We start from the raw sequence: 26213 nt of genomic DNA, 5'->3' as shown, positions 1-26213 counted from the left end.
AACCATATCTGAACGTTGCCGCTCGGAAAATGATCAGTTTCCTGTTCTCTCGTCCCCTGACAAGGTATGACAACAGCCGAACAGGGCGGGCAGGACATAAGTTGGAGCAGTCGGGCAATTCCAAGGCTTTGGAAGGTCAGAAAGGTCAGAGCGTAACAATCACTAGCCTGTATCTATCCATGCACAGCTTTCATGCATGCACTACTCTGTACGACTTTCCCTGCAGCTGAGCATGTCAGTACTGCATAGGAATGAAGTGGGTGGTTTTCCGTTGACAGCAAATGAAGTCTGACCTAGAAATATTTATAGGTCACTTTTAACATGTTGTATTAGGAAACTGGTGCACACTGAAGGATGAGCTCAATTAGTTTGTTTTTAAATGGGAATCTAAAATATGTTATTAATTAAATAACTGTTCAAGCTTTTTCTACAACACAGTTTATATACTTTCAGTATGTGCTGTGCCTAAGAGTTTTATCATAATATCTGAGCTGAATTAATTTGCGGAAAAAGACTTCTGAAAGAACAAAGTCTTGCAGGGGAGTAGTGGTAACTGGTTGTCTTAAAAGTCACAAGTATTTTTAATGTCACTTGGCTGCACTCTGCAGAGCTCTGAGTGAACATTGCAGAGTTCTAACACTGTCCTGAAAAGTATGGATTTTGCTTTTATCATAAGTGTAGAAAAATGAAAATTGAGAATAAAAAAAATGCTTGATTATTCCAGACTTTTTTTCTTCTCACATTTAAATTGACGTGCTTCACGTTTGAGTTTCTACATCACATGTTGATTTTAACCTTTTAATATTTTGGGTTTTTACAAACTGACTGGTGGCACACATTCAAAAATCCCCCCCAAAAAAGGCAGTTTACTACCTGTGGACAAAATTAAATTCAGGTCAAACCGGACCTCTTGATTCTTAAAAACAAAGCAATAAAACTTCAAACTGCCATTTTTAGGAATTAAATGTACTAAAGTTAACAAAATTAGCTTTTTGTATTTAGTCAAGGACACTTTATTCCCTATTTGCCAAGTCCAAGAGTTACTGATTTTGAGATGAATCTGATGACTGGTGGCCTTATAACTCTTAAGATAAGACTCAATTACTTAAAAAGGCCGGGCCTGAAACGGTCTTGACGTCTCAAAATGTAAATTTGAAGTCTTCTAATCTACCTTGTCTTCTTACAGACTGCAAGAAGACCCTTCCAGTTATTCCAGGCATCTCCTATGCATCTGGAACAATGATATTCGCTGGAAGCATTGGGACGCAGATTGCCAACGAGCTGCTGGATTTCAACAAGTACAGCATTATAGCAAGAGTGTTTAAACTTTAGGGTCATGAGAAAACACCCTATTTTTTATAACATGTTTGGACATATAGATATTTTTAAATCGGGTAGCATAAACAATAACTGAAGAACACCCTGTTTAAATGTTTCTGTAAAATTTAATTCCTGGTGAGGAATAAATTAGGGCACCACCACATTGATACGCACGATAACAACATCATTACTCAGTAATTTAAAGGATGTTTGCCCTGTTTAAACCTGAGATATTTAGTTTGGGGTGCTGCTGACTGTTGAAATGAGAGTGAACACCATGGTGAGATCCAAACAGCTGTCTGAGGCCTTCAAAAAGAAGATTGTATCAGTTTGAGTCTAGTAAGGGATTCAAAGAGGTCTCAAAAGTATTTGAAATCAGCAAATCCAGTGTTTTAGAAAGTGGTATGTAAGTGGAGAACATTTAAAACAGCTGCCAAGATGCCCAGATGTGGCCATTCAAGTAAGTTCACCCTGAAAGCAGAACACAAGATGCTAGAAGAAGGCACCAAAAGCCCTATAATGTCATCATAGGACCTGCTGCAGACTCTTGTTGCAGGTAATATGAAAGTATAAAACTGTACAATCAGAAAGAAACTTGACAAGATTATTTTTCGTGGGAGGTGTGCTGAAAGGACGTTTGTGAGGCAGAATGTAGACTGAAGATTGGGGCTCGTATTCATAAAGAACCCTAAGATTAAAAGTAGTGCCTAGCAACATCATTTTAAGAAAAATCTTAGAATTTTATGAATTTTAAGACTTTTCTTAGAGTTTTCCTTTAGTAAGATAAACGTTATTCACAAAGCACATTAGGCCCTAAGAGAGCTGCTAACGTGAGGAAATGTTCAAGTTGGGTGAAATTAAATGGTCTCAGCAGCAGGACAGGTTGAAGGTGCACCTCTATTACGGTAATATTAAAGAGAATATCCATCCATCCATCACGCTCCCCTGTCTGTGGAGAAGGTCGCTGGTTTGCTGCAATCTCCTCTCTAGCTTCTGAATGCAGCAGGAACCAGAGCTTCTCACATTCTAGTCTAGTGCTGAACGCAGAGGGAACAATTCATTAATCTGCCCGGCAATGTGCTCCCAAGTCTGCCTCTTTGTGATCCTGGGACCAAATCTACCTTTCAACATTCTTCCATTCTCCTCCAGCAGCTGTGCCAACAGCAGGCTCTGCTTCTGTGTCCAGTTTGGTTTTCTCCACTTTTTGTTTTCCATTTTGTTTTGTTCATTTTAACAAATCAAACCTCTTTATACAAGAAGGGAGTTACTGTAAAATGCTGACAAGTGAGTGTCCACATTAATATTAAATAAATGAAGTAGGAAAACAACCAGCATGGCGAGTAAACATAATAATAATAAGCAAATCAAAATAATGATGAGCATGTAAATAAGGTCACTCTCAGCAGGGAACTGGATCACTCTTAAACTAGTAGTCCTTGGCAGGAATTTTTAGACCAAGTTAGGAGCTCTCTGAGAGGACTCTGAGTGTCTTTGTCTTGATCTCATTGAGATATGATGGGAGGCATTAACACAAGAAACCCCTCCAACACTGAGGAGTGCGAGGTGGGTAGATGTCTACAAGAAGGGTGTCAGTGAAGATATTTCACAAAAGGGAATAGGAATATCTGTTAAAAGATGGGGTGTCCTAATTTTTTCTTCTGCTGTAAAGCATGTTTTTGTTGATATATTTTGTTTAATGAGTAAAACAGGTTAATTGTTTTTTTTAAATCGTTTTTAAATTTAAACTGATTAGTAATCTATATGTAAATATTTCTGAATAAAGAACAGAATATTTAATGGGGTGTCCTAATTTTCTCACATGACTGGAAATGTGATTGTACCCAAGATCTATTGGTGTTTTTCTTTTCATCCACCTTTGATTTTCCAGCTTCAGTGTTTCATGCAGTATTGATTTGATCTGTGCTGGTCTGTTCAGGATCAATTCGTCACCTTCCAGTGGGAACGTCAGTCCGTTTAGTCTGGCGCAGGATAAGTCTCCTCAATCTCTCAATCACATCACCAACAGTGTAAGTTTCTGTCTTTGTTTGTCCATGCACCAAATAAATCCTGTCTTAGTCTTATCTAGAAAACTGATTAAATCTTGCTGCAAGTTAAAGTTTTACACTTTCCACTAGATGGCGCTGTTAAAGCTCATATTTACCATATTTATTTATTCAGGAGTTTGGTGACCTTAGATATAATTGCATGTTGGGTATATTGTTATGGCAGAAGTATTTTTACAAAGCACACAAAAAATAAGAGGGGAATATTTGCTGCGGAAATATTTTTTTTGCAGCACAAAAACTGTAAGACCTTTTTTTTTACTTTATATTATACATTTTTACTTGAATGGAGATAAAACTCTTGTTTAATAGAGCTTGCAATTTTATGTGTTTCCACTACGTCTGCCAAGTTTATTGTTTCCAACTTCCGGCGGAGGAACACGCCCTTTTAATTTTTGATGTAAGGCAGATGCAAACATGAGGAGCAGGCAGGAGGAGAACACGGAGAAACATCAGTGTTGCCTATGTAGTTTTATTGGAGGGGAGAGGTGTACAGCCCTTTCTCTGACAGTCAAATTAATTTTTTGAAATTTATTTTCTAATTAATGCTGGAGAGTGCAGAGTGGGGAGAAGAAGAGAAATCAACCATGCTGGTTTATGTCTTTATATGGAAGCTTGTATGGGCCAAAACTCTTATCTTTCCTGCCGCTTCAGGCCCACACTTAAAATAAAGTGCCTTTTTAATTGAATAAAGACCAAAATCTTAGGGCAAACACTGGAGGGGTTTAAATCTATTGTTTATCTTTGTTCATTTTCATTATTATGGCTACTTTTCTCAGAAAATTAGATTACTTAAGGCAAGCAGAGAAAATCTGATATTTACTACGGATATCAGATTTTCTCGGTCTTGAGAAAACTGTGAAGAAATGGCAAATTAGTGAGTTAAGAGGAGATTCTCCAGGTGAATCAGGACAATTGAGAGCACATTATGCTTCCCTCTCCTGTTGAGCTGTACGGAGATGCTGATTTCTAAGGTGTAGGGATGCTGCACACAGTCATTCAAGCAAAGAGTCTGGGCCAAGTATTACATGCATATGCTGCACAGTAAATGGACATACTCTTCAGTAGGCCAACATTTCTGTATTGGAAATAATGTTTTATTGGTCTGGTGTAATATTCACATTTTTAAGACCTAATTAGGTTTTTACTTGCTGTAGGCCATAATCATCAAAATGAACAGAATTAAGCACATGTGAAATATATCAGTGTGTTATGAAGCTCCATGATTTTTACTTCTTGATTTGAATTGCTGAAATTAACTTTGAGGATATTATTTATTGAGATGCACCTGTGGGAATATGTAGGTTTATAATTGATTCTATGAATTGGTAACATAATGGAAATGTTAATACAGGAGGTGAGTTCTGCGCTGGTGTTTTAACAAACAAACAAACAAACTGTTTTTTGTTTGTTTGTTTTGAAAATACTGTTTTACAGGTTTTTTGTATCACTGTATCATTAAACAATCTTAAATGGTTTACGGGTTTAATTTCACCTCAGAAGAATTGATCTCCTTGATTGCTCTTAGAAGGACTCTAATCTGTTACACTTTTTGTCTCAAGGTGCCAAACGGAGAAACTTCTGACATGGAGATCCCAGGGAAGTCGAGCTCCGAGGGTGAGCCTCAAGGGGCTTCATTCTCAGGAGGAGACTCTCATATGGGTACTTTTACATCCTGTTAATGAGCCTTTTATTAAAACTATTTACTTTTCCTTTTATTATAAGGCTGAATCCCATTTTCTAGGGTGAATTCTGCTTCTACCACTCCTCCCTCTCACTGTTCCTTGGCTACTAATTGAGATGATTAAAAAAATATTTCAGAGAAATTGGACTCTCCTTCAAGAAGTAACATCAATTCTAACTCATTTTTAATATGTAAATGGAATTTGCCAAGGAATTCTTAGTCGCAGTTTTCGAAAGGATGCAACATTTCGAGTGCCAGGAGTTTGAGTCCTACACATCAATGAGATATTTGACCAGTTGAATGGATAACTGACCTTAATGCCCAAGCCTGATGTAGATCTGAGAGGGTGGATTATGTAACGATAAGAACTGAAAGAGTCCGAAAACCCAGGATAATCATAAACAATGCAGTTTTCAATGATAGTATTGAAACATGTTTTTCTGATGTCATGCAGCCATACTTGGTACGATAATGTTTCACCAGGGAAATGCATCAGCATGCATTAAACTACACTGCTCAAAAAAATAAAGGGAACATATAAACAACACAATATAACTCCAAGTAAATAAAACTTCTGTGAAATCAAACTGTCCACTTAGGAAGCAACACTGATTGACAATCAATTTCACAGCTGTTGTTCAAATAGAATAGACAACAGGGGGAAATCTTTGGCGATTAGCAAGAAACACTCAATAAATGAGTGGTTCTGCAGGTGGGGACCACAGACCACTTCTCAGTACCTATGCTTTCTGGCTGATGTTTGGGTCACTTTTGAATGTTGGTGGTGCTTTAACACTCGTGGTAGCATGAGACGGACTCTACAACCCACACAAGTGGCTCAGGTAGTGCAGCTCATCCAGGATGGCACATCAATGCGAGCTGTGGCAAGAAGGTTTGCTGTGTCTGTCAGCGTAGTGTCCAGAGTCTGGAGGCGCTACCAGGAGACAGGCCAGTACACCAGGAGACGTGGAGGAGGCCGTAGGAGGGCAACGACCCAGCAGCAGGACCACTACCTCCACCTTTGTGCAAGAAGGAACAGGAGGAGCACTGCCAGAGCCCTGAAAAATGACCTCCAGCAGGCCACAAATGTGCATGTGTCTGCACAAACGGTTAGAAGCCGACTCCATGAGGATGGTATGAGGTCCCAACGTCCACAAATGGGGGTTGTGCTCACAGCCCAACACCGTGCAGGACGCTTGGCATTTGTCAGACAACACCAGGATAGGATTGGCAAATTCACCACTGGCGCCCTGTGATCTTCACAGATGAAAGCAGGTTCACACTGAGCACATGTGACAGACGTGACAGAGTCTGGAGACATTGTGGAGAGCGATCTGCTGCCTGCAACATCCTTCAGCATGACCGGTTTGGCAGTGGGTTAGTAATGGTGTGGGATGGCATTTCTTTGGAGAGCTGCAAGACCCTCCATGTGCTCGCCAGAGGTAGCCTGACTGCCATTAGGTACCGAGATGAGATCCTCAGATCCCTTGTGAGACCATATGCTGGTGGTGTTGGCCCTGGGTTCCTTCTAATGCAGGACAATGCTAGACTTCATGTGCGCTGTTTTAACAAACTTGACTAAGGCAACCTATAAAAACCTCCTAAAATATTTTAGAACCAGGTAACAAGACTTTTTACCACCAATGAAAAACCAACAATACGGTGACTCAAATAATTCAATGTCCACAATTTAACTAGAATTTTATATGCTTTCTTTAATTAGTAACGCTTTTGCAGGGGTCAGTAACAGCTTAAATTTGGCAACACAAAATAATTTCAATAATAGAAATGAATCAATCAACTCAACCTGTCTTACCCTGATGCTGAAACTAGTGGGTATGGAGAGGCTTTGAAGACGGAGGCTCATCCATGCACCTGATGGAGAAAAATTCTTCTGGTAACAAGTGGTTTCTTGAAGGGAATATGACTTAATCTTCAGTTTTCTTCCTTTAAGTAGCAGGCACTGATGCTCCAGGCTTTGGTTAAACAGGATCTTTGTTGTTATTTGTCTCCGAAGACAGTAGTTTCCAGAGGCTGAAGAGTTGAAGGAAACCCGGGGACATAAATGAGGTTGATTCAGGACTTCCAGAAGCCTGAAACTCAGAGCAATCAGCTGTTCACTGATCAAGTTCACTTCTGTTGTCTGGATAAAAAGGCTTTAGATGAAATCAGATTCTTCATTTTGAGGCAAAGTCCTTTCTGGGCACATGGGTTGATCCTCTTTTTAATGCAGTCAATCAGTAGGGCTGTGTCTCTGTTCCTTTTCCATCAAAGCCTCTTTTCTCCGTCCGATCTTGTTTGCTGGTCTTCTGCGAGGAAACAACCACAACTTGCTGTGATCTCATCCTCCCTTCCTCCCGTTAGCCTTGAAAAGGTTCGCTGTCAGCATACAGCTGGCTCTCGTCCCTCCCAGTCATCCTACATTTCTCTCCCTAATCTGCTCAATTTTAAACTTTACACAGTATTACACTTTCCATTCTCAGTTTTCTGCATTTGCTTTAAAACACAGTTACAAAACCATCACTTCATTCTTTTTATTCATACATCACAACTGATCAACATTATATCTTTTTCATATATATAGCTGATTGAGAATTTTTAAATCTTAAATGTTTTTTTTACCTTAATTATCAGTTCTTTATCATATTTCAATCATACATCTTTTTTAACTTGATAATCAAAGATCACTCATTTCATTTAATACTTAAAGAATGGAAAATCATCATACATCATTTCTTTAGATACTTGTTTATACTTCTGCAAAAGATAAGACAGTTAATATGTGGCTCCACACAGGCCTCTCCAGTCTTTCAGTCCCAGAACATGAGAATATGCTTGTTTCACTCTTTACTGCTTCAACTGTGTATTTTAATAATTATTGCATGGATTACATGGAAAGATCTCACCTTATTTTGACACCATCTGCCGTCTCATCAGGAGCATGTCCAGTGTTGTAGGGAGGTCATACAGGAACATGGAGGTCACACACAATACTGAGCCTCATTTTGACTTGTTTTAAGGACATTACATTAAAGTTGGATCAGCCTGTAGTGTGTTTTTCAACTTAAATTTTGTGTGTGACTCCAAATCCAGGCCTCCATTGGTTAATAAATTTGATTTCCATTGATGACTTTTGTGTGATTTTGTTGTCAGCACATTCAACTTTGTACAGAACAAAGTATTCAATGAGAATATTTCATTCAGATCTAGGATGTGTTATTTGAGTGTTCCCTTTATTTTTTGAGCAGTGTATAAATTAAAGTGTAGTTCCTGTTTTCTCTCCTCTGTTCTTTTTCTTTCGTCACTTATTGGGAAGAAAAAATTGGCATCCACTAAACAACAGTTAGCTGTTGGTATGAAAAAATATTTTATATCAGAAATATTTAATATTTACTGTTTTTATGATTACTAACAATAATTAACATTGATATCAACATAATATGACATCAGGACCCATGAAATTAGACTACAGTGGTTATTGTGATATTAGATTATAGCTGACCTTTGTCAGGGGATTTAATGTGCTGCTCCTGCCCCTTTGTTCCCTAGTGTCCCTCTGAAAAGTTTCCCTTTTCAAGAGCTATAGGGTCATCTCTATTAGCTCCCTGTACTCCATGAAAACATTTGGGACACCCTACACCTTAGAAACATAGGGTTAAATGAGAGGCAAGGAGTTGAAATGGGATTCTGCCTAAATGTGTCTCCTTGTGTTCATTTTTTTGTTTTTTTCCCTCTGCTTCAGGGGATAATTCCCAGCTGGATTTGGACTGTGTTGTTGGGCCCGGCCTGAACAGTCTTAGCAACGACGAAGCCGCCATGGCTGTGATCATGAGCCTGCTGGAGACCGACACAAACTTGGGAGAAGCCGTAGACTTTGAAGAGATGCACTGGTCTTTATAGAACCCGTTTAACAGCTGCTGTGGGGAAAACAGAAATGCTAACTCCAAAAAGCAGCAGTTATGTTTTTATTCAGAAACTTTAAATTATTAGTTACCTCTTTTCATCGTAAGCTGTGTAGTTTCTGGGTGACTGCTCTCACAAGATCAGGTCTGGTGACAACGTGGGACACTGTTTCCCCCTCAGATGGAGGTTGTGCCTCCTGAGCCTTGCAGCAGTTTCTCACTAGATAAAAGTTTTTACAAGCTCAGACAATAATGGGAATTTCCAACTTTTAATCCCTTCATCCCAGTTTTGAAAAAAAGTTAAGGAATGAAATGCAAAAATATAGATATATATATATCACACTGATCATGCAGGTTTCTACTGCATGATTAATAACAAAAACTTTTAAAACAAAAAGGACGAGGAAGACAGCCCGGCCCCTCTCTGTAAACCCTCAGGAGCTAACACGTTGGTATGGAGCGTATCACGGCAGGCCACACCTCTGTAACCTCTACCTTTGAGAGTCGACTCTAATGTGGGTGCTTGGAGGGTTTCTCTTGTCAGTATCTGAACATTTTTCATGGCAGCAGCCCTGTAAAGCTCTTCTCTTCTACACTGACCTATAAATGCTGTATTTGTGTGGGGTTAATGATGGCAAACACCACATTTTCAGACCATATGTGTCAGACATAGAGCCGGTTACTGTATATTTGTCCTTTTACATTTAGTAGAGCAGATCAACTTTGTGCTAAGCAGAAAAACAAGAATATTTGAAAAGTGGACTATGAGGTTCGGTAGAAACAACTAACTGACTTTAGGTTTTTACACGTTAAAGTTGAATCTGAGTGATGATGGAAGAGATGACTCAGGGAGTTATCCAGTTGACGGATTTACAGACTTCCCTGTGTTCAGTGTACTGTAGCCCTGACCGTACCAGTTCACCTGTGTGTTTTTAGGCGTTTCTTCCTTTTTTTTTTAAATGTACTTTTATGCACTGGCATCTTTCCGAAGACGTGTTAATATTTGCCGTGCTTATTGAGTCCACACGGTGTTGTCTCATGAAGCCCCGGTCAGTAGTTTATATGCATTCTTTGCCAGCATGAATGTGGTATCATTTGGTGCAAGTTTTAATTTATTGTGAACTTTGTCTAATCCACTCAGTGGTAAAGTTATACATACAGGGTTAAATATATAGTTACACCCCCACTAATGTTTGGATAAATATCTCAAATTTTTGGAGAAACTTCACACCGTTTGTGTCCAACAAGGTCCTGACATAATTCTGGGTGCATGTTAGATGATTCCTCTCATCAGAAACTGTAGAGCTTGTTTGAATTGGTTGGTTTGCTGCTACAAACCTGACTTTTGTTGCTGACCTTTGGCCATGTCGCCTTTGCAAAAGAGAATTGGTTCTCAGTCGACTTGCCTGGTTAAATAAAGAATTTAAAAAAATACACCTTTAGCAGATTACATACATTTTCAACAGGTTTGAGGTCAGGGGGATTCTAGATGCTTTGTTAGCCTGCTTTAGCTGTTGATTTGAGGCCAAGTTGAAGAATTTGGACATGGTTGTTTGTATTATTCCCACCGCTTTTTTTTTTCTTTGACTCCACTGATAGTGAAGCAGACCCGCAGCACTGGTGTTCAAACAACTTCCAGTTTATGATACTCTTAGGCTGTTGTGGTTCCTGGGTTGTTCCTGAGCATCTTAACAAATTTTCTTTTATCCGAGGTTGTTAAGTTGTTAAGTTAAGTTGGGTCAGGAGGTTGAAACTTTGACTCACTGGGTTTTCCAACAGGACCGATCCTAAACACACACACAAACCGATTTAAAAAAAAAAAAGCTTGCATTAAGTTTCATGAATGGCCTCCCTTAAAGCCCGGACCTCAACCTATGTTGACTATTCATTTCTTAAAAGCCATGTCCATGCTAGGAAACCAGCCACCATCAATGAACAGATCAAGACTGGGAAAGTATCCAGTCAGAAATAGGACAGGATCTAATGCTAGCTACAGGTGGTTCAGGTGCAACCTACGAAGTAACATTTAGCCAAATAGCAGTGGAGGTTGTATGTGTATATTTGAGCCTGTACGAATTACAGAAAGCTTTTAAAACTAATTGTTGTTTGTTGTAAGATCTTTCCACCCTGGTTAAAGACGGGTTAAAATATATCATTGAAAGCCTCAGATTGTTTTACATTAATGCCTATGATGGGTGTATGTAAACTCTAGACCAGAACTGTGCATTCATTAAGAGATTATGCTATGCAGAACTATCATTCCATACATTTCCACTTTTAAATTTATTCTCTTTGCCTAATGGTTCGTGCATGAAACCTACGTGTTCAAACCTGGGAATCCCTGAACATTTATAAATCCCGTTGCCATTTACCTCGAGTAGAGTTTTGATGTCCTGTTGCACAGTTTATCTCTTAGGGAGAAAAGTGATGGCCCTTGTTAGGATGGCCTGTTTTGTCGGTGATCCACTGCATTGTCCCATTGTATCTGAGTTTTATCATGGAGTCACCGAAGCATGTTAAAGATTTGTCAGTTAAATTTTCCCTCAAAACTGACAGAATTCCTGCTAAGAACAACTGTTATTGAAATTATGTACCTATCTGTAGTCTCATTGAAAGAAGCTAACTTATTGGTTGTTTGTATTATAAAAATGTTTTCTTGAAATGTTGAATGCCAAACTATTGATGAATTTTAATATGCAGTCAAGTATCATTAGCAAATAACACATTCATTTTAAAGGTGCATCTTGCTGAGTGCTGCAGATATCACATTTTCTTTCATTATTGAACACAGAGTGTTATAAGAAGAGCATCGAAAAGAACATCGTACAATGTTTCAATATTTTTGTCAGAAATATGTGTATGTCTATTTTACCCTATATAAATACTACATAATATACTTGCACCTAAGCATTACATGGAATAGTTTGTTCTTCTTCGTATCTTGGGCCACTATTTACAAATCTCATGAGGACTGTTAAGGTTTTCTTTCCCAATAAGAGCTCTTGTTTTGTGGATAGAAAAGGCTAAGAATCATGAAGAATACTATATTGTCTTATTAAGCTTGAATTATGAGGAGCCAGTCGACGGAGCAGCTCAGTTCACAGGGACTCTCCTGCCTGTGTCCGAAGTGCCTTTGGACATTTCTGCTCGGACACATAATGAAACCTGTGTTATATTTTGTTTTTCTCTGAGGCGCCTCTGCGGACTGAACGGAGGGCTAAATGTATATCGTTGGATTAACTTGAAGCTCCATGGCATGCTGTGCTCATCATGGATGAAATGGATACCTGTGCAGAGATTGGAAGCCGAAGCTGCACATGTTGGCTTCAGAACTCACTACCTAACCAAACCCGCAGAGCTAAGGAGTCCTGTCATGTACGTTTATGTGAGGCCGTTTGGTGTCGTTACTGTGCTGCTTCCTCCTCTGTCGTAGTCGTCGTTTTCCCCAGAAAGATAATATATTGCTCTCATGTCGGCTTGTTTTGCTGTGACAGAGTGATTGACCTTTTCACAGAGTTTTGCTCTGTCTCCATTTGAAATAAAATGTAGATTTAGTAAGCAAGTTACCTTTGTTGATGTTTTTGTGAAGCTGGATATTCTTGTTTTTAAAAACTAAACAATTAGTAGCACAGATTTTGCTGTTAAGGGTTGGGATATATGTCTGTCAGCCCAGGGCAGCATGGCATAGGGGGCGTCGGTTGCAACAAGGTTCTCCAGCTCCAGTCCTGGAGAGGTTGTGACTTTTAGATGCATCCCTTTTCCAACACACCTTAATTCAATGAATGGCTCATTTGTAGGCCTCTGCAGAAACTGATGACATGCTGAGGTAATTTAGCCATTTCATTCAGGAAAGTTGAAGCAGGGATGCTTGTAGGATAGTAGCTCTCCAGGACTTGCTGACTCCTAGTGTAGCACAACAAAATGGTTTCTATGACCACTTCGAAGTGCATGATGATAAAAATAAAAAAACAAATGCAAGCAAAATATAAAAATTACTGTAAATTTAGAATGAAGGTATTTTAAAAAAAACTAATTTTAAAAGAAGCAATTATTTTTAATCATGTTTTTGTTTTTTCTGCTAATAAATACTATGTATGTTTATTTCTTCTAAGTCTTCTATAACTGCTACGTTTAAAAAGGTTTCTTTGCATTTATAATTTTAAACTGGTTAGACTAGAGCGCTTATGGACAACGGTTGCTTTGTTTAATTATCAAAAGGTAGCATTGTTTTATGCGTTGACCCTTATTAAATAAATTCTAAGTAAAGGAGGAGGGTAAAGTGCAACATTATAACAAATATTGCACAGTTAAAGTTAGACCAAAACTCAATTATTCTACACTTGGCATATGCTGCTAAGGGATTCTCATTGTGAACTTAAATAAATACTTGCACAAAAATGTTTTAAAGTGTATCTAATTGATATTTCTAAAGGAAAGCAATGCTCTTTTTCATACTGCTACAAAACAAATAGTTTGATATAGTATTATTCATTCATATAACATTCATCTTATTTTGATTTTGATACATTGACTTAGGAAGAAAATATATATTACACACCCTTCTGCTGCACAACATGGTATAACAATTTGATTTGACTTTGATAATTAGTCAGGCTATCTGCTCACAGTGCCAGCAGCTGACTACTTAAAAGATATGGCAAAAGTAATTTTACAACAGAATGAAAGAGTGATGATTTGGGGTCTTCTAGTTTTTACATTGAGTCTGTTTTTCACAAGAATTTATCCAAATAGCTAAATTTGTCTCTGACTTCATGGTGGTGACATGATTAGCACTGATGACTTACAGCAAAAAGGGTTCAATTCCCAGCCGGGGTTCTTTCTGTATGGATTTTGCACGCTGACCCTGTTCTCGCTCATGCATGTATGGTTCTGTCCGGGTACTCTAGCTTCCTACCATGGACCAAAAGCATGATAATTGTGTGTGCGTGTGCGCATCCTGTGTATCTCTGTGGTATCCTGTGATGGACTGGCGGCTTGCTCAGTGTGTCCTGACTCTTGTACAGTGATTGCAGGAGATAGGCACCAGCCCCCTTGTGACCTTGGAAGGATAAGTGTGGTTTAGACAATAGATGGATTAGTTTGTCTCCTTGGTAAGCAAGGGAACAGTGCAGTAGACTTTCAGCCAGCTGATTGTGCTCTGGGCTCCATACTGTCAGAGAAAACTACTCTCACTCCAGCAAGTTTCTCAGTATCATTTAAAGGACTTTAAGCCATGTGAAGGGTATGTTGAAATATGTAGGTGTTTATTAAACTATGACAAACGCCACCCTGTCAGCAGCTAACATGCAGTGGCCATGGAGGAGGTCAGTGCTCTCGGAGTGCTTTTTTTTTTTTATTTTGTTTTGGGGGTGGGGTCGTATAAATAAAGTTGCCAAATCTTTTTTTCTACATTGATTTGACAGTTTTTTAAACAGCACTCATGATTTGTGAAAACTCTGTGAGTTTGTTATTTCGTTATATTTTAGCCCCTGGGATTCCCAAATTCAAACCACTTTCTGTTTTTATTGCTGCTGTTGCTATATTTTAGCTTTTTATTCCATCTTATTGTATACGTCGGTTTTTTTTGGCTTTATGTCTGTCTTCTGTAGTTATTTCATTTGTATTTATCTTCATGTGAAGCACTTTGATCAACATTAAGTGTTGTTAAATGTGCTATATAAATAAAAATGACATTGAGATTGCAATCATCACGACTGGGTTCCCTTTTTAGGATTAAATTTTAGTTTACGAAACCATTATCAGGAACTTGGGATTATCTTTGAAAATTTGTACTTGGTCCGTTCATAAATACCCTAATGTTTCAGTGTTGCAGGGCATTTTTTTTTAGAGAAGATGTCTTGATAAAGTATTAATTACATTTGCCTTGTAGATTGCAGTGTCTTCCTTTCTGTGCTTCCACCGAAGGGATTATTTCAGAGTAATTTGTCAAATTGACAAGGCGAGTGGTCAGTGCAATTAAGCAACGTGACCTAAGCCTGGCTTTGTTAAGCATATAAGGGTTAAAAGGAGTTTGCAGCGGCTGCTCCTCTCCAACAGAATGGGCCAAGCCGCTGCTCTGCCACGTAGGAGAGGCGAGTCTTACATCACTGAGCTCTATGAATGGTTCAGGTAAGGTCTTCTTTTAAATAAACACAGACAAGTAATCAGTTTTCCATTCATTCTTTTTGTTCATTTTTTTTAACCTTTTTTAGTTCACCTTATTTACAAAACTCCTCCCAGTCACAATTTTTGCTGTGATGAACCAACAGAGAAGTTAGCAAGAGGCCAAAAGTTAAATATGAACAACTTCTTTAGCCACGGCTAGCCAGAGCAATGTTTTATTTCTGTTTTGTAATTTTCCAAAATGAAAAGCTAGATGTGATTATCAAGCTGATTGTTTTTGCTGTGACAGAGTGATTGACCTGAGCAGCTACCTGGAGAAAAGTTTGCTTTCAGTTAACTAAACGAGGCTGACATTGATTAGCATGTGTGGGTCATGGTTTGATCAGTTCTTCAAAGTAGAAGTCAGGTGTTACATAAATGTTTAAATATTATCCTTGTTCCCTGAATGAACAGCAAAAGGGGTAGTCAACTGTTCACCAGTGATAGTTACACAGAGCAGGAGGAGTTTTTCGTTAAATCATTAAAGTTTTGTCTTTTTAAATTTTAAGAGGAGTATAGAATCCACTACTGTGCATTTTAATGGACTCAGTTAAACTGCAATAACTTCTTGAGGCACTCATTAGGTTGTCTATTTAAAAATCTATCTCAAATAAGGACTACACACACTGTAATAAAGGTGCAACCCTCAAGAGGGACACCTGAAAGGTTTTTAACCTCTAAAGCCCAATCCCCAGTACTGGGGACAGAATTTACTTTGTGTTTTTTTCTACATTCTTTACTGCAAGTTCCATTAGTTAAACATAAACATATGTGGCATCCACAGAAATGGTAGAATCTTGGCTAAAAGCTGATATGCACCATTTCAACAAACACCAAAAACAGTTAAAACGAAAGGCAGTTGAATCAGAAAATAAACAAACTCCACAAAATGACGTAAGCGAGAAACTCGGTCTCAACTGTTTACAACACGACTTCAACACACAACCAGCAGGTCTGCTGTAAGCAGAGAGCTCACAGATTCCAAAAAATACATTTTGTTGAAATCCACCCAGGTTTTAATCAACCAGCAGCAAAGGAAGGCTGAAATTATCACTCCCATTTAAAAAACATAATTATTGAAATAATGATTGTTAAGATAGAGTATGTCAATTCTCAGAAAAATTGAGATAGGAATTTTGGGTTTTCATGAGCTGTATGCCAAAATCATCCGTATTAAGACAATGAAAGACCTGAAATATTTCAGTTAGTGTGCAATGAATCTAAAATATATGAATGTTAAATTTTCATCATGACATTATGGAAAATAATGAACTTTATCACAATATGCTAATATTTTGAGAAGGACCTGTAAAAGTGTTTGGGAAGAAGGTTTTAAAATGGTCCCCAGAGATTGCCTCAGAGCTCTTGGTTGAAATATTTCTCCTTAGTTTTCTAATAGAATGAATTATTCTTACTTTTTACAATAATTTTTACTTGCTGTGAAGTTTCGTAATTGTACAGCACAGGCTGATTATTCAAAGTGCCCACATCTGTGCTTTTCATCCCTTTTTCCATTTTCCAATTTGAATTAAATTCAATATTAATCAATCGATTGTTCTTACAATAAACAAAGTCAATATGAGCCACCCAATCACCCACCTAGATAACACACCTAAAAAAAAATCAGCTGTATTGCATTTTTTAAATTTCTATTTCTTTTCTAATAACATTTCCCTTGGCTGAATGAAGTAGTTAAGAGGCTGAAATTGGCACCATCAATAATCATGGATTTTATGTGATGCTCCCTTTACTCCTTATAAAAGGTTTTAGTCGACGCTCTGCTGGTTCAGCTGTGAAAGTTATTTAACTGCCAGAGGAGCAGGAGGCAGAAAATATCACATATTTCCCTAAAAAAAGCTAAATCAAGCCTTAAAAAAAGGGAGACAAAAATAGAGGAGGGGAAGGAGCTGCTTAGGTATTTCTTTAAGAAATTCAATGCTGGCGATGGAGCATTGTGGTCTCCAAGGAGAGTAATTTGGGAAGAAGGACCTTTTAAGAAGAGTTGACCAGGAACCAAAGTGTCACTAAGGCAATGTTCCAGTGTTTCCTTGTGGAGATAGACCCATCAAGAAGATAAACTGCTTCTAACACATTCAACACCAATCAGGCCTTTTTGTTGGAGTGGCCAGACAGAAGCCAACAAGCACTTTCGTGACTGTCAGACCAGGAGAAGCTCAGTTCTCTGGTCAGATGAAAGCATAATTTTCTGGCCTGAACTACAATCGCCATGTTTGGAGATCAACAGGTTCTGCCCATTACCTGGTCAACACCATACTTACTCTGAAGCACGGTGGTGGCAGCATCCTGCTGTGGGGGTGGTTTTCTGCAGCCTGGGACTGGGTAGCTGGCTCACACAGAGGGTAAGACGACAGCAGCCAAAAATAGAAAGAGATTCATTAAGAATCTGCTTTAGACCTAAGTCGATGGTTCATCTTCCAACATGACAACGACCAGAAGCACACAGCCACGATAACAAAGTAGAGGCTTCTTTGTTGAGCCACCCCAGCCAAAGCTCGAACTTACATCAAATAAAACATCTAAAAAGTCCTAGAAATGACTGTCTAATGGCACTGCCATCAAACCTGGCCGAGCTTAATAGGATCTGCAGAGAAGAATTGTAGATAATCCTCAACAGCAGGGATGCCAAGCTTGTAGTGAACACATATTAAAACACTGAATTAACTAGCTTTTGCCAATAAAAAAAGTCACACATCTTTCTAAAAAGCTGGTCTTACTTTATTATTACGTGGAACTGTGTGTAGATCTTTAAAAACTAATACACTCCATTCTATTTTAGGAGTCTGTAAAGTAATGAAATGTGGTAAAAGCCAAGGGTGTGGATACTTCCTGCTGGCAGTTATGACCAATGCAATATTTACTAAGAACACCAGTTGTAAACTGCGTATATATTCATCTGTGACAGGATTTGTAGAGATTTAGTTTATTTTTATCTGCAGCACTTGGCTAAGTACCTTCACTCTGCCACAGTCAGTTAAGTTGTTTTTAAAATAATTGGCTCTGATTATCTTAGCACTCAGGCTGCAGGATGTAAACAATCTTTGAGACACGTGTAACGGCTGGAGGTTGGGGATGGGCTTACTTTAATTTTCCTAATTCTAAATTTAAAAGTCCTCGACAAAGTGAGATTGTCTCTTTGCTGTTCTGCTTCAGAGCCTTATTTTATGTAACTGAAACATCTGTTCCTTTTGTTCTCAGAAAGTTTATCAATGAGTGTCCGAGTGGACTGATCACACTTCATGAGTTTCAGAGGCATTTCTGCAACGGGACTGTGGGCAGTGAATCAACTGAGTATGCTGAACAGATTTTTCACACCCTGGACAATAATGGGGTAAGGACCTGCACGTGCAGATGATAATATTAATGACTAAGCTGCTACAAAGATGTGTTTGTCTGGGCACTTTTCTTCAGGATGGAGTGGTTGACTTCAGGGAGTATGTCATGGCCATCAGCCTGCTTATTGAAGGGACAGCAGTGGAGAAGCTCGGCTGGTCTTTTAACCTTTATGACAAAGACAAAGACGGAGCCATTACAAAAGAGGAAATGCTGGAGATCATGCAGGTGTGTGTATGTTGCTCTGTTCTTCTACACAAACACTGCACAAAGCAAACTGCAGAGCTTTTGGTCCAGCCATTGTTAATCCAGACGTTGCACCATTAACTGACGAGTGATTTCTCAATGTTCACAGGCGGTTTTTAAGATGCACCTGGCTGCCGCTTTGACCGAACCCAACACACTTACAGCTGAAGAATGTACCAACAGGATATTTGTGAGATTAGATAAAGACAACAATGGTAAGGATACATTTTCTCCCTCTCTACGTGATTTATCAGTCATATCATTTAAAGAGCTGATGAAAGTATTTCCCCTAGATTTCTTCAGTTTTTTTTTTGTTTTTGTTTTTTGTCACACTTAAAAGTTTCAGATCATCAAACAAATGTAATCTTCGGACAAAGGTATCGTGAGTACGAAAAGCAGTTTTCAAATAATGAATATTAAGGAGAAAAAAGCAATCCGAACCTGGTCATTTTTTAAATAAGTATTCCCCTCCTATTAGGTAAAAAATTAACTTTGATTAACATAATAGTTTTTGAATGCTGAGTTCAGTTTCACAAGCCACACACAGGCTTGAGTAATGCCAAACCTGGATCAGATCAAGAAATCACCTAAAGAGAATGTTTGACAACATGAAGTTGGCAAAAAGGTCTCAAAAAGCAACACTTCATGCTTTCTTTAAAATGGAAAACAGACAAAGTCAATTTCTAAGGCTTTTGGACTTCAGTGAACCCCAGTGACAGCCATTAACCACAAATGGAGAAAACATGGAGCAGTGGGGAACCTCCCCAGGAGATGCCGGCCTATCAAAATTAGTCCAAGAGTGCAGAAGGTCACAAAGGAACCCAGAACAACATCTGAAGCACTGCAGGGCTAAATGCTTCAGTTAAGGTCAGTGTTTGTGATTTAATATTAAGATAGAGACAAGACCACAATGGCATCCATGGGAGAGGTCCAGGGCAAAAAACATTGCTAACTAAAAAAAAACACAAAGGCGCATCTCATATTTGCAAAAAAAAAAAAACAGACTTTTGGTAAAATATTTTGTGGACTGACGAGACAAGAGTGAAGCTTTTTGGAAGGCATGTGTCCCATTACAGCTGATGTAGAACTTACTGCATTTCAAGAAAAAAAACATTAAGCCAAGAGTCAAACATGGTGGTGGTAGTGTGATGGTGTGGGGCTGCGTTTCTGCTTCACGACCTAGACAACATGCTGCAACATTTTCCGCTCTACCAGAAAATGTTGAAGGAAAATGTCGGGCCATCGGTTGGTAACATAGCGTGCCGGGGTTCTGTAGGTTTAAAGGTCAATGGTCCAAAGCACACCTGCAAGTCCACCTCTGAATGGTTTGGAAAATACAAACTGAAGGTTTTGGTTGTGGCCTAGTCAATGTCCAGACTAAAATCTGATTTGTTTTTAGGATGATCTTCTCAAAAACCATTTGATTTGACTGTAAGAACTGTTGGCCAAAATTCCTCCACAGAAACGTAAAAGACTCGCTGCCAGTTATTACAAACAGCTGATGGCAGTTGTTGCTGCCAGCATCCCAGCTATAGGTTTTAGGGGGCAATTACTTTGTCACATAGGGCCAGGTTGATTTGGAGTCCTCGTTTCCCTTAACAAATTAAATAATCAAAAAAGAAAAACACACTTTTTGTATCTGGTTATGTTTGATATTTTTTTCATGAGCCGAAGCAATTAATTGTGACAAAATAGCAAAAACAAAAGATATTTGGGGGGGGTACTTTTTGTATGCACTGTATGTTAGTTTAGGGATCTCACATTTACTGTATAAATAATAACGCTTTTAAAACGTTTAACTTTTAAATTAAAATTGGTTCTGAAAAGCTTTTAAGATATTGTTTAAGGAATAATTTGTTTTACACATTGGAATTAATGCAAGCATGGCACAAACTAATAAAGAAACTTTAACATTTTAAGATGTTTAAGTTAGGCTGATGTATATAATTTAAACAATAAAAACTGTATCTTTTGTATGTAAATAATACTGCACTCGAGTCAAAGTCACAGGTTAAAGAGGCTATTAGTTTAAATGTTGTCTGTCCTCTGCTCTATTTGTAAATGCTGGCTTTTCATGTTGTGTCTGTAGCCATCATCAGTCTGGAGGAGTTCATAGAGGGAGCTCTGGAAGATGATTGGATCAGAGAGATGCTGGAATGTAACCCCAGCATAGTGAAGGTGGAGAGGCCTCTGAGGAGGGACACCGCTTTAGGGACCCATGGATAACCTGATCTGTGGTGGTTTTAGATTAGTGGGCGGAGTGGCTTAAACTAGTTCAGACCGGAGCCTCCAGGAATTACATTCTATCTCACTGTAATGTAACTTCACTTAGAAACCTTACAGCTGAAATACTATAAGATTTTCAAAATGTGAAAATTACACGCTTTTTGTAATGCGTTTGTGTTTAAAGGTCATGATATCTACGTTGTAATTTGATGTTATATCCTCTAGTATTGCCTCACTAGATATTTATTTTGCAACACTTGAACAGACTACTGCAGTTATAGTTTTTACTAGTGGACTATGTATACCCCAGATTCATGTTCAGTAAAGGATGTTTGAAGTCCAATAAAAATATTAACAATAAACCAACATGAAAATGTAATACGTGCACCTATGCAAATTCCCCAAATATTTGAAGGCATATGTGGTCAAAGCGAATATGTACAAGAAAGTATTGTATACCCAAATATGAACCCTACCTTTAAACTGTTACAATTTCCTGTGTGACTCATTTGTTGACCACCTATAAATATTTAAAGTAATATATGGACATATTCAGCTCTGTTCATATACCGTGCTTTGCAAAGGTTTTCATATCCCTTGAACTTTTTCACATTTTGTCATGTTACAGCAACAAACGTCAATGTTTTCTTCGGATTTGATTGAGATGTGACCGACAGATACAGAGTTTTGCATAATTATGAAGTAGAAGGAGAATGGCGCATGGTTTTCAAATGTTTTAAAGCGTGTTGTGTATTAGTATTCAGCGACCCGATTCAATACAGTGTAGTACCACATTTTGCTGCAATTTTTGGAGTAAGTATTCCTCTACCAACTTTAAGCATCAACTAAAGACTGATTTATTTTTTTACCTATTCTACTTTGCAGGATCTAGATTAGTCAGATTGGATGGAGAGGATTTGTGAACAGTAATTCTTAAGTATTGTTAATTGTGCTAAATTGGATTTAGGCTTTGACTTTAACTAGGCCCTTCAAACACATTAATATACGTTGATCTAAACCATTGCATTGTAGCTCTGTCTGAATGCAAAGGGTTGATTATCCTGGTGGGAGATGAACCTCTGTCCCAGTTTCAAGTCTATTGCAGGTTTTGTTCTAGGATTGTCCTGTTTTTAACTCCACCTCCCCATCAACTCTGACAAGAATCCTGTTCCTAATGAAGACAAGCAACCCCATAGCCCTTCGGTAACTATTTTTAACAGTGGGCATAGAGTGTTTAGGGTGTTAACCATCTATAGCAGAGTTCAATTTTAGTCTCATTTGACCAGATCAACTCCTTCCACATATTTGCTGTATACGCCACATGGGTAACCTGCAGATGGGACCTCTCTTTTAACAGTTCAACAAACTTGAGAGTCCTTCGCAAAGGCCAGATGTGTGGACCACAGCACATGCACTGTAAACAGATTCTCTTCGTTGTGGATTTTTGTAACAGTCCTTTTCAATCATTTTTGATTCAAGTAGCAGGTGATGCTGCAGTTCTGCCGGAAATATTATTGAGACTGGAAATGATCTTAAGATCAAGACCTTATCATTTGTACATAGCTTGGCTCAGAATCATTACTGAAGGTCTTTGATTACGAAATCTGGCCATTCTAGTCTTTTCTGATCTGCTTCACAAAACCCAAACCATGTGTTTTGCTGTTGCCAAATTTTTCTGAAATCCATGCTGTGCTCTCACTAATGTCTCCAGCTGCTTGCTGCAGCCATACCACCAACAAGTAAACACAAGGAAATTGATTAAAACACAAGAAAATGGTGGGGAAAAAACAAACTTTACAAATAGACGCAGTCAAAAAAAACTCAGAATAGTTGCCTTGAACCTGTGTGATGTCACCAAAGGCGTGAGCTGTAATTTAGATTTTTAAAAATTTTTTTTCAGATTAAATCACTATTTACAAAACAACATCCAAACAAATCGAAATAAAATAGTAACTTTTCTAAAGGGGACCAACTACATCTAAAGCGAGTTTGATTGGTTTAACAGAAATATATAGTTAGTAGCTTTAAAGGATCGTTCTGGTTACTTAGTTTACAATCATGACGGTAATCTCTGTTTGGTTTATTTTCCCAAAACTAAAGGTTCAGACAGCTTTGTTTGAAATCACAAACACATGCTCCACACTTGAGGTCGCCTGTGGTCATTTAACCTCTGATTCGCACTTTTCAGACTTTGTTGAAAAAGCTCCCTTCATGGTCCAGCAGAAAACCGATAATTAAACGCATGACTACTTTAATTAACGTAATATTTTTAGCCATTGTACTTTTGACAACTATCATCCGTGCCATATGGAAAAAAATGTTAGTTTTCACGGAAGAAGTGACTGGGTAAAATGGAGAGCTCTAACCCGCTTACATTTTCTCCTTTTTTGTTTTATGTTACAGCGAACGCCCCATCTTCCTGGCTTGTAAAACGGCACATTCCTTAACAGTCAGCCGGAGGATAACACGGGTAGAAGAGTGAGTTTTCCTTTTATAGGGGGGTAAAACGCTTTTGCCAGGGGGTGCTGGTCAGAGACAACATGCCAAAGCAATCTGATTTTATTATGTCAGTATCCACTGACTATGTAACTGAAGAATAATGAAATATAAACAGAGATAACCAGCGTTGCCAAGGTAGTGACTCTGTATTTAGCAAACATCCCAACCCCTCTAAAGAGGCTTTTTCAGAAAAGCAGCTTTTCACAAATCTAACAGCTTTTTACTGTTGTGGAAGAGTTTTGGAGACTCTGAGGTGAAAGCATTTTGTCCTTACTCTTTTTAACGAGCAGCGGGTGCTGCTTCATTCCCACGCCTCATCCAAACTCATTGGTGACCCTATCCTCATAAAGCAAACCCTCCCAGCTGCATTACAAAAAGATGAAGTTCTTCCTTTCTGCATCCATCTAATGAATCGCACATGTGCATGGTCCACTTTGATTAATAATGTAAATTCCATCTAAAACTATATATTTTTATGTCCACGTTTTACTGTGACTGTTGTGTTCTCCTAGAAGTGTACAGGTTTAAACTAAACCTGACTTCAGAAAACTAAACTAAAAAAGGAAATAATAACAATACAAACAAACCCCATCTTTAGCAGACTGTTTCTTGGGGTCACTATTGCTGGTGTGAAAAAGGTGATAAAGGAAAAGGCTTGAAAAAAGAAAAGAAAAATCAAATTTCTCTGTTTTGTCGGTCTCTCGTTACATAATAAATGCATATTTGTTCTGTTCCATTACAATTACATGCTCACAATCAATTATGAAAATTAGTCCACTCATTTAGGGACTTTAGCAACAGCCAATAGCAACTTTTTTGACCAAAGGGTTAGCAACATCGAACATCGAAGTGGGCGTTCACCGCGCTCTCGCTGTGGATTTGTGCGCCGTTTCAAATCTTCTGCAAGCCGCACCGATTGCCCCGCCGGATGAGAAATAGTGCGCACCCAAAAAAAAAATCCCTGCTCCCGGACCAATCCAGGCTGGAGCGGGGCGGGATTTTCCAGCTTTGTCGTCATTAACTTTCCCTCGCTGCCGTGTCACATCGACGTCATGGCGTAGCGATGCTGAGTGGCTCGGTGCGCTGGTGGGCACGGAGAAATTCGGAAACTGTGGAGTTTTTAACTTTATCTTACGGAATAAAAATCCGCGGAAAAGTTCAACCCTTCGAGCAGGGTGGGGGTAAGAGACGTCATTGTTCTTTTGGCTGTGATTTATTTGTGCGTTTATTCTTTGATGTTAAACTTCGTTCAACGGCTGTGTCTCGCGCGCCTGAAAGCTTGCGTTGGTCCTTCGTAGTTTTAACGTTTAACGACTTTAAGCTGTTTCAGCGGTTATCAGTCGACTTCAGGGGGGCTGCGGTGGTCGCAAAAATACCGCCGCACGTTACGTCTGTTTGTCATTCAGCAAGTTTCACCATTGTTCCGTGGTGGGAACAAGTGATTAAAAATGTTTTAGTATTTAGGTGTTAGCATGGTTTTCAAACGTGTTTTACGTCAAAATAAATTATTACATGAACTAAACTTTCAAGGGTAGAAAATAAGCACATTCTAAAAAAAAAAAAAAAAAAGGACGCTAACTTTTTCGAGGGCTGAAAGAGGATATGTGCTAAGATGTCACATAATTTTTTGATAAGTATATAAGAAGACCAACTCACATACGGTTAGGTTTGTTTAGATAAACATAAAAACAAGCAATTTTTAGACATAAACGTCATACATGGGTTTAGAGTGAGATGGTATAGATATCTCTCGCAAATAAAAAGTATATGACCACATCTATGACAAATTTACTCGTTTCCACCTGGCCTCAGGGGATTTTTTTTTTTTTTTTTAAATAAAACACAGTTTTATGTTTCCTTGGTATGTTTGACATTTGGGAATTTTGTTTTTTCCAGACGTGTGAAACTTGATCAGCTGTTGGATTGCCCTCAAGTCGACCTTTCAAACTGTTTGGTCCTTGTTTTCAGGTATTTTCCCATGACAGCAGGATTGCTTGTAAACCAACTTCAGAACAGAAATAAAAAAGGGTTTAGTTTTTTGCATGGTTTCTTTCTTTCTTTTTTTTTTTTTTTTTTTTGGTGGGTAACATTTCTAGGGTTTTTGTTGTAACTTCTTTCCCAGAATACATTGCAGCAAAATGCAAGTCATTTATGAAGCAGGGACACCAAAATGTTTCAAAGCAGACTCAGGATTTGATTGATAGCTGTATACTCTGTAAAACAAAATAATTAAATGTAGGAAAATTGGTATTAGAAAAGGTTTTGAAACGGTGTCTGTCAAAACAAATGATTAAATCTGAAAGATCATTTGAAGAACGTTTACATAATACAAAGGTTTAAAAATCAGGACAGCTATAGTGTTTTAAAGGCTGTTGAAACTGACATTAAATCTGTCTAAACCTTTCCAGTTTCACATCAGTTAGAATTACTAAATACAGGGGTTGGACAATGACACTGAAACACCTGGTTTTAGACCACAATGATTTATTAGTATCGTGTAGGGCCTCCTTTTGCGGCCAATACAGCGTCAATTCGTCTTGGGAATGACATATACAAGTCCTGCACAGTGGTCAGAGGGATTTTAAGCCATTCTTCTTGCAGGATAGTGACCAGGTCACTACGTGATACTGGTGGAGGAAAACATTTCCTGACTCGCTCCTCCAAAACACCCCAAAGTGGCTCAATAATATTTAGATCTGGTGACTGTGCAGGCCTTGGGAGATGTTCAACTTCACTTTCATGTTCATCAAACCAATCTTT

At 38.4% G+C, this 26213-nt stretch overlaps 3 protein-coding genes across 13 annotated transcripts in view; all 3 read left to right on the top strand.

Annotated features, from left to right (window-relative positions):
• arntl2 (aryl hydrocarbon receptor nuclear translocator-like 2) overlaps positions 1–14674 on the top strand; it is a 29466-nt gene extending 14792 nt beyond the window's left edge. For 2 of the 3 annotated variants that reach the window (XM_047386233.1, XM_047386219.1), the window contains 5 exons: positions 65–144; positions 1187–1298; positions 3257–3347; positions 4946–5045; positions 8810–14674. In XM_047386233.1, the coding sequence (XP_047242189.1) occupies positions 65–144; positions 1187–1298; positions 3257–3347; positions 4946–5045; positions 8810–8967 (541 nt within the window). In that variant the 3' untranslated portion in view covers positions 8968–14674. The remainder of the gene's footprint in view (positions 1–64; positions 145–1186; positions 1299–3256; positions 3348–4945; positions 5046–8809) is intronic. The other variant, XM_047386224.1, reaches the window with a different exon arrangement.
• A 118-nt stretch (positions 14675–14792) lies between these two features.
• Positions 14793–21449, top strand: si:ch211-245j22.3 (uncharacterized protein LOC563798 homolog). The gene is made up of 5 exons (XM_047386245.1): positions 14793–15098; positions 18348–18480; positions 18561–18710; positions 18838–18943; positions 20818–21449. The coding sequence occupies exons 1-5, from the start codon at positions 15028–15030 to the stop codon at positions 20952–20954; spliced, it is 597 nt and encodes a 198-aa protein (XP_047242201.1). The 5' UTR covers positions 14793–15027; the 3' UTR covers positions 20955–21449.
• Positions 21450–24470: 3021 nt separating this feature from the next.
• Positions 24471–26213, top strand: part of ppfibp1b (PPFIA binding protein 1b) — a 34772-nt gene continuing 33029 nt past the window's right edge. For 3 of the 9 annotated variants that reach the window (XM_047351159.1, XM_047351112.1, XM_047351120.1), the window contains exon 1: positions 24473–24634. The gene's annotated coding sequence lies outside the window, so the exon portion shown is untranslated. Of the gene's footprint in view, positions 24635–25349; positions 25422–26213 lie in introns of all 9 variants that reach the window. The other 6 variants (XM_047351128.1, XM_047351083.1, XM_047351142.1 and 3 more) reach the window with 4 other exon arrangements.

This window comes from Girardinichthys multiradiatus, chromosome 2 (genome assembly GCF_021462225.1).
Source record: "Girardinichthys multiradiatus isolate DD_20200921_A chromosome 2, DD_fGirMul_XY1, whole genome shotgun sequence".
Taxonomy (NCBI): domain Eukaryota; kingdom Metazoa; phylum Chordata; class Actinopteri; order Cyprinodontiformes; family Goodeidae; genus Girardinichthys; species Girardinichthys multiradiatus.
The sequence above is the reverse complement of the archived record's forward strand: the minus strand, read 5'-3'. Positions and strand labels throughout refer to the sequence as shown.

Excerpts from the sequence above, each read along its gene's own strand:
- si:ch211-245j22.3 (XM_047386245.1), top strand. The coding sequence starts at position 15,028 with ATGGGCCAAGCCGCTGCTCTGCCACGTAGGAGAGGCGAGTCTTACATC. Across the intron at positions 15,099-18,347 it reads GAGCTCTATGAATGGTTCAG|AAAGTTTATCAATGAGTGTC; the intron begins GTAAGGTCTTCT and ends TTTTGTTCTCAG. Across the intron at positions 18,481-18,560 it reads ACACCCTGGACAATAATGGG|GATGGAGTGGTTGACTTCAG; the intron begins GTAAGGACCTGC and ends ACTTTTCTTCAG.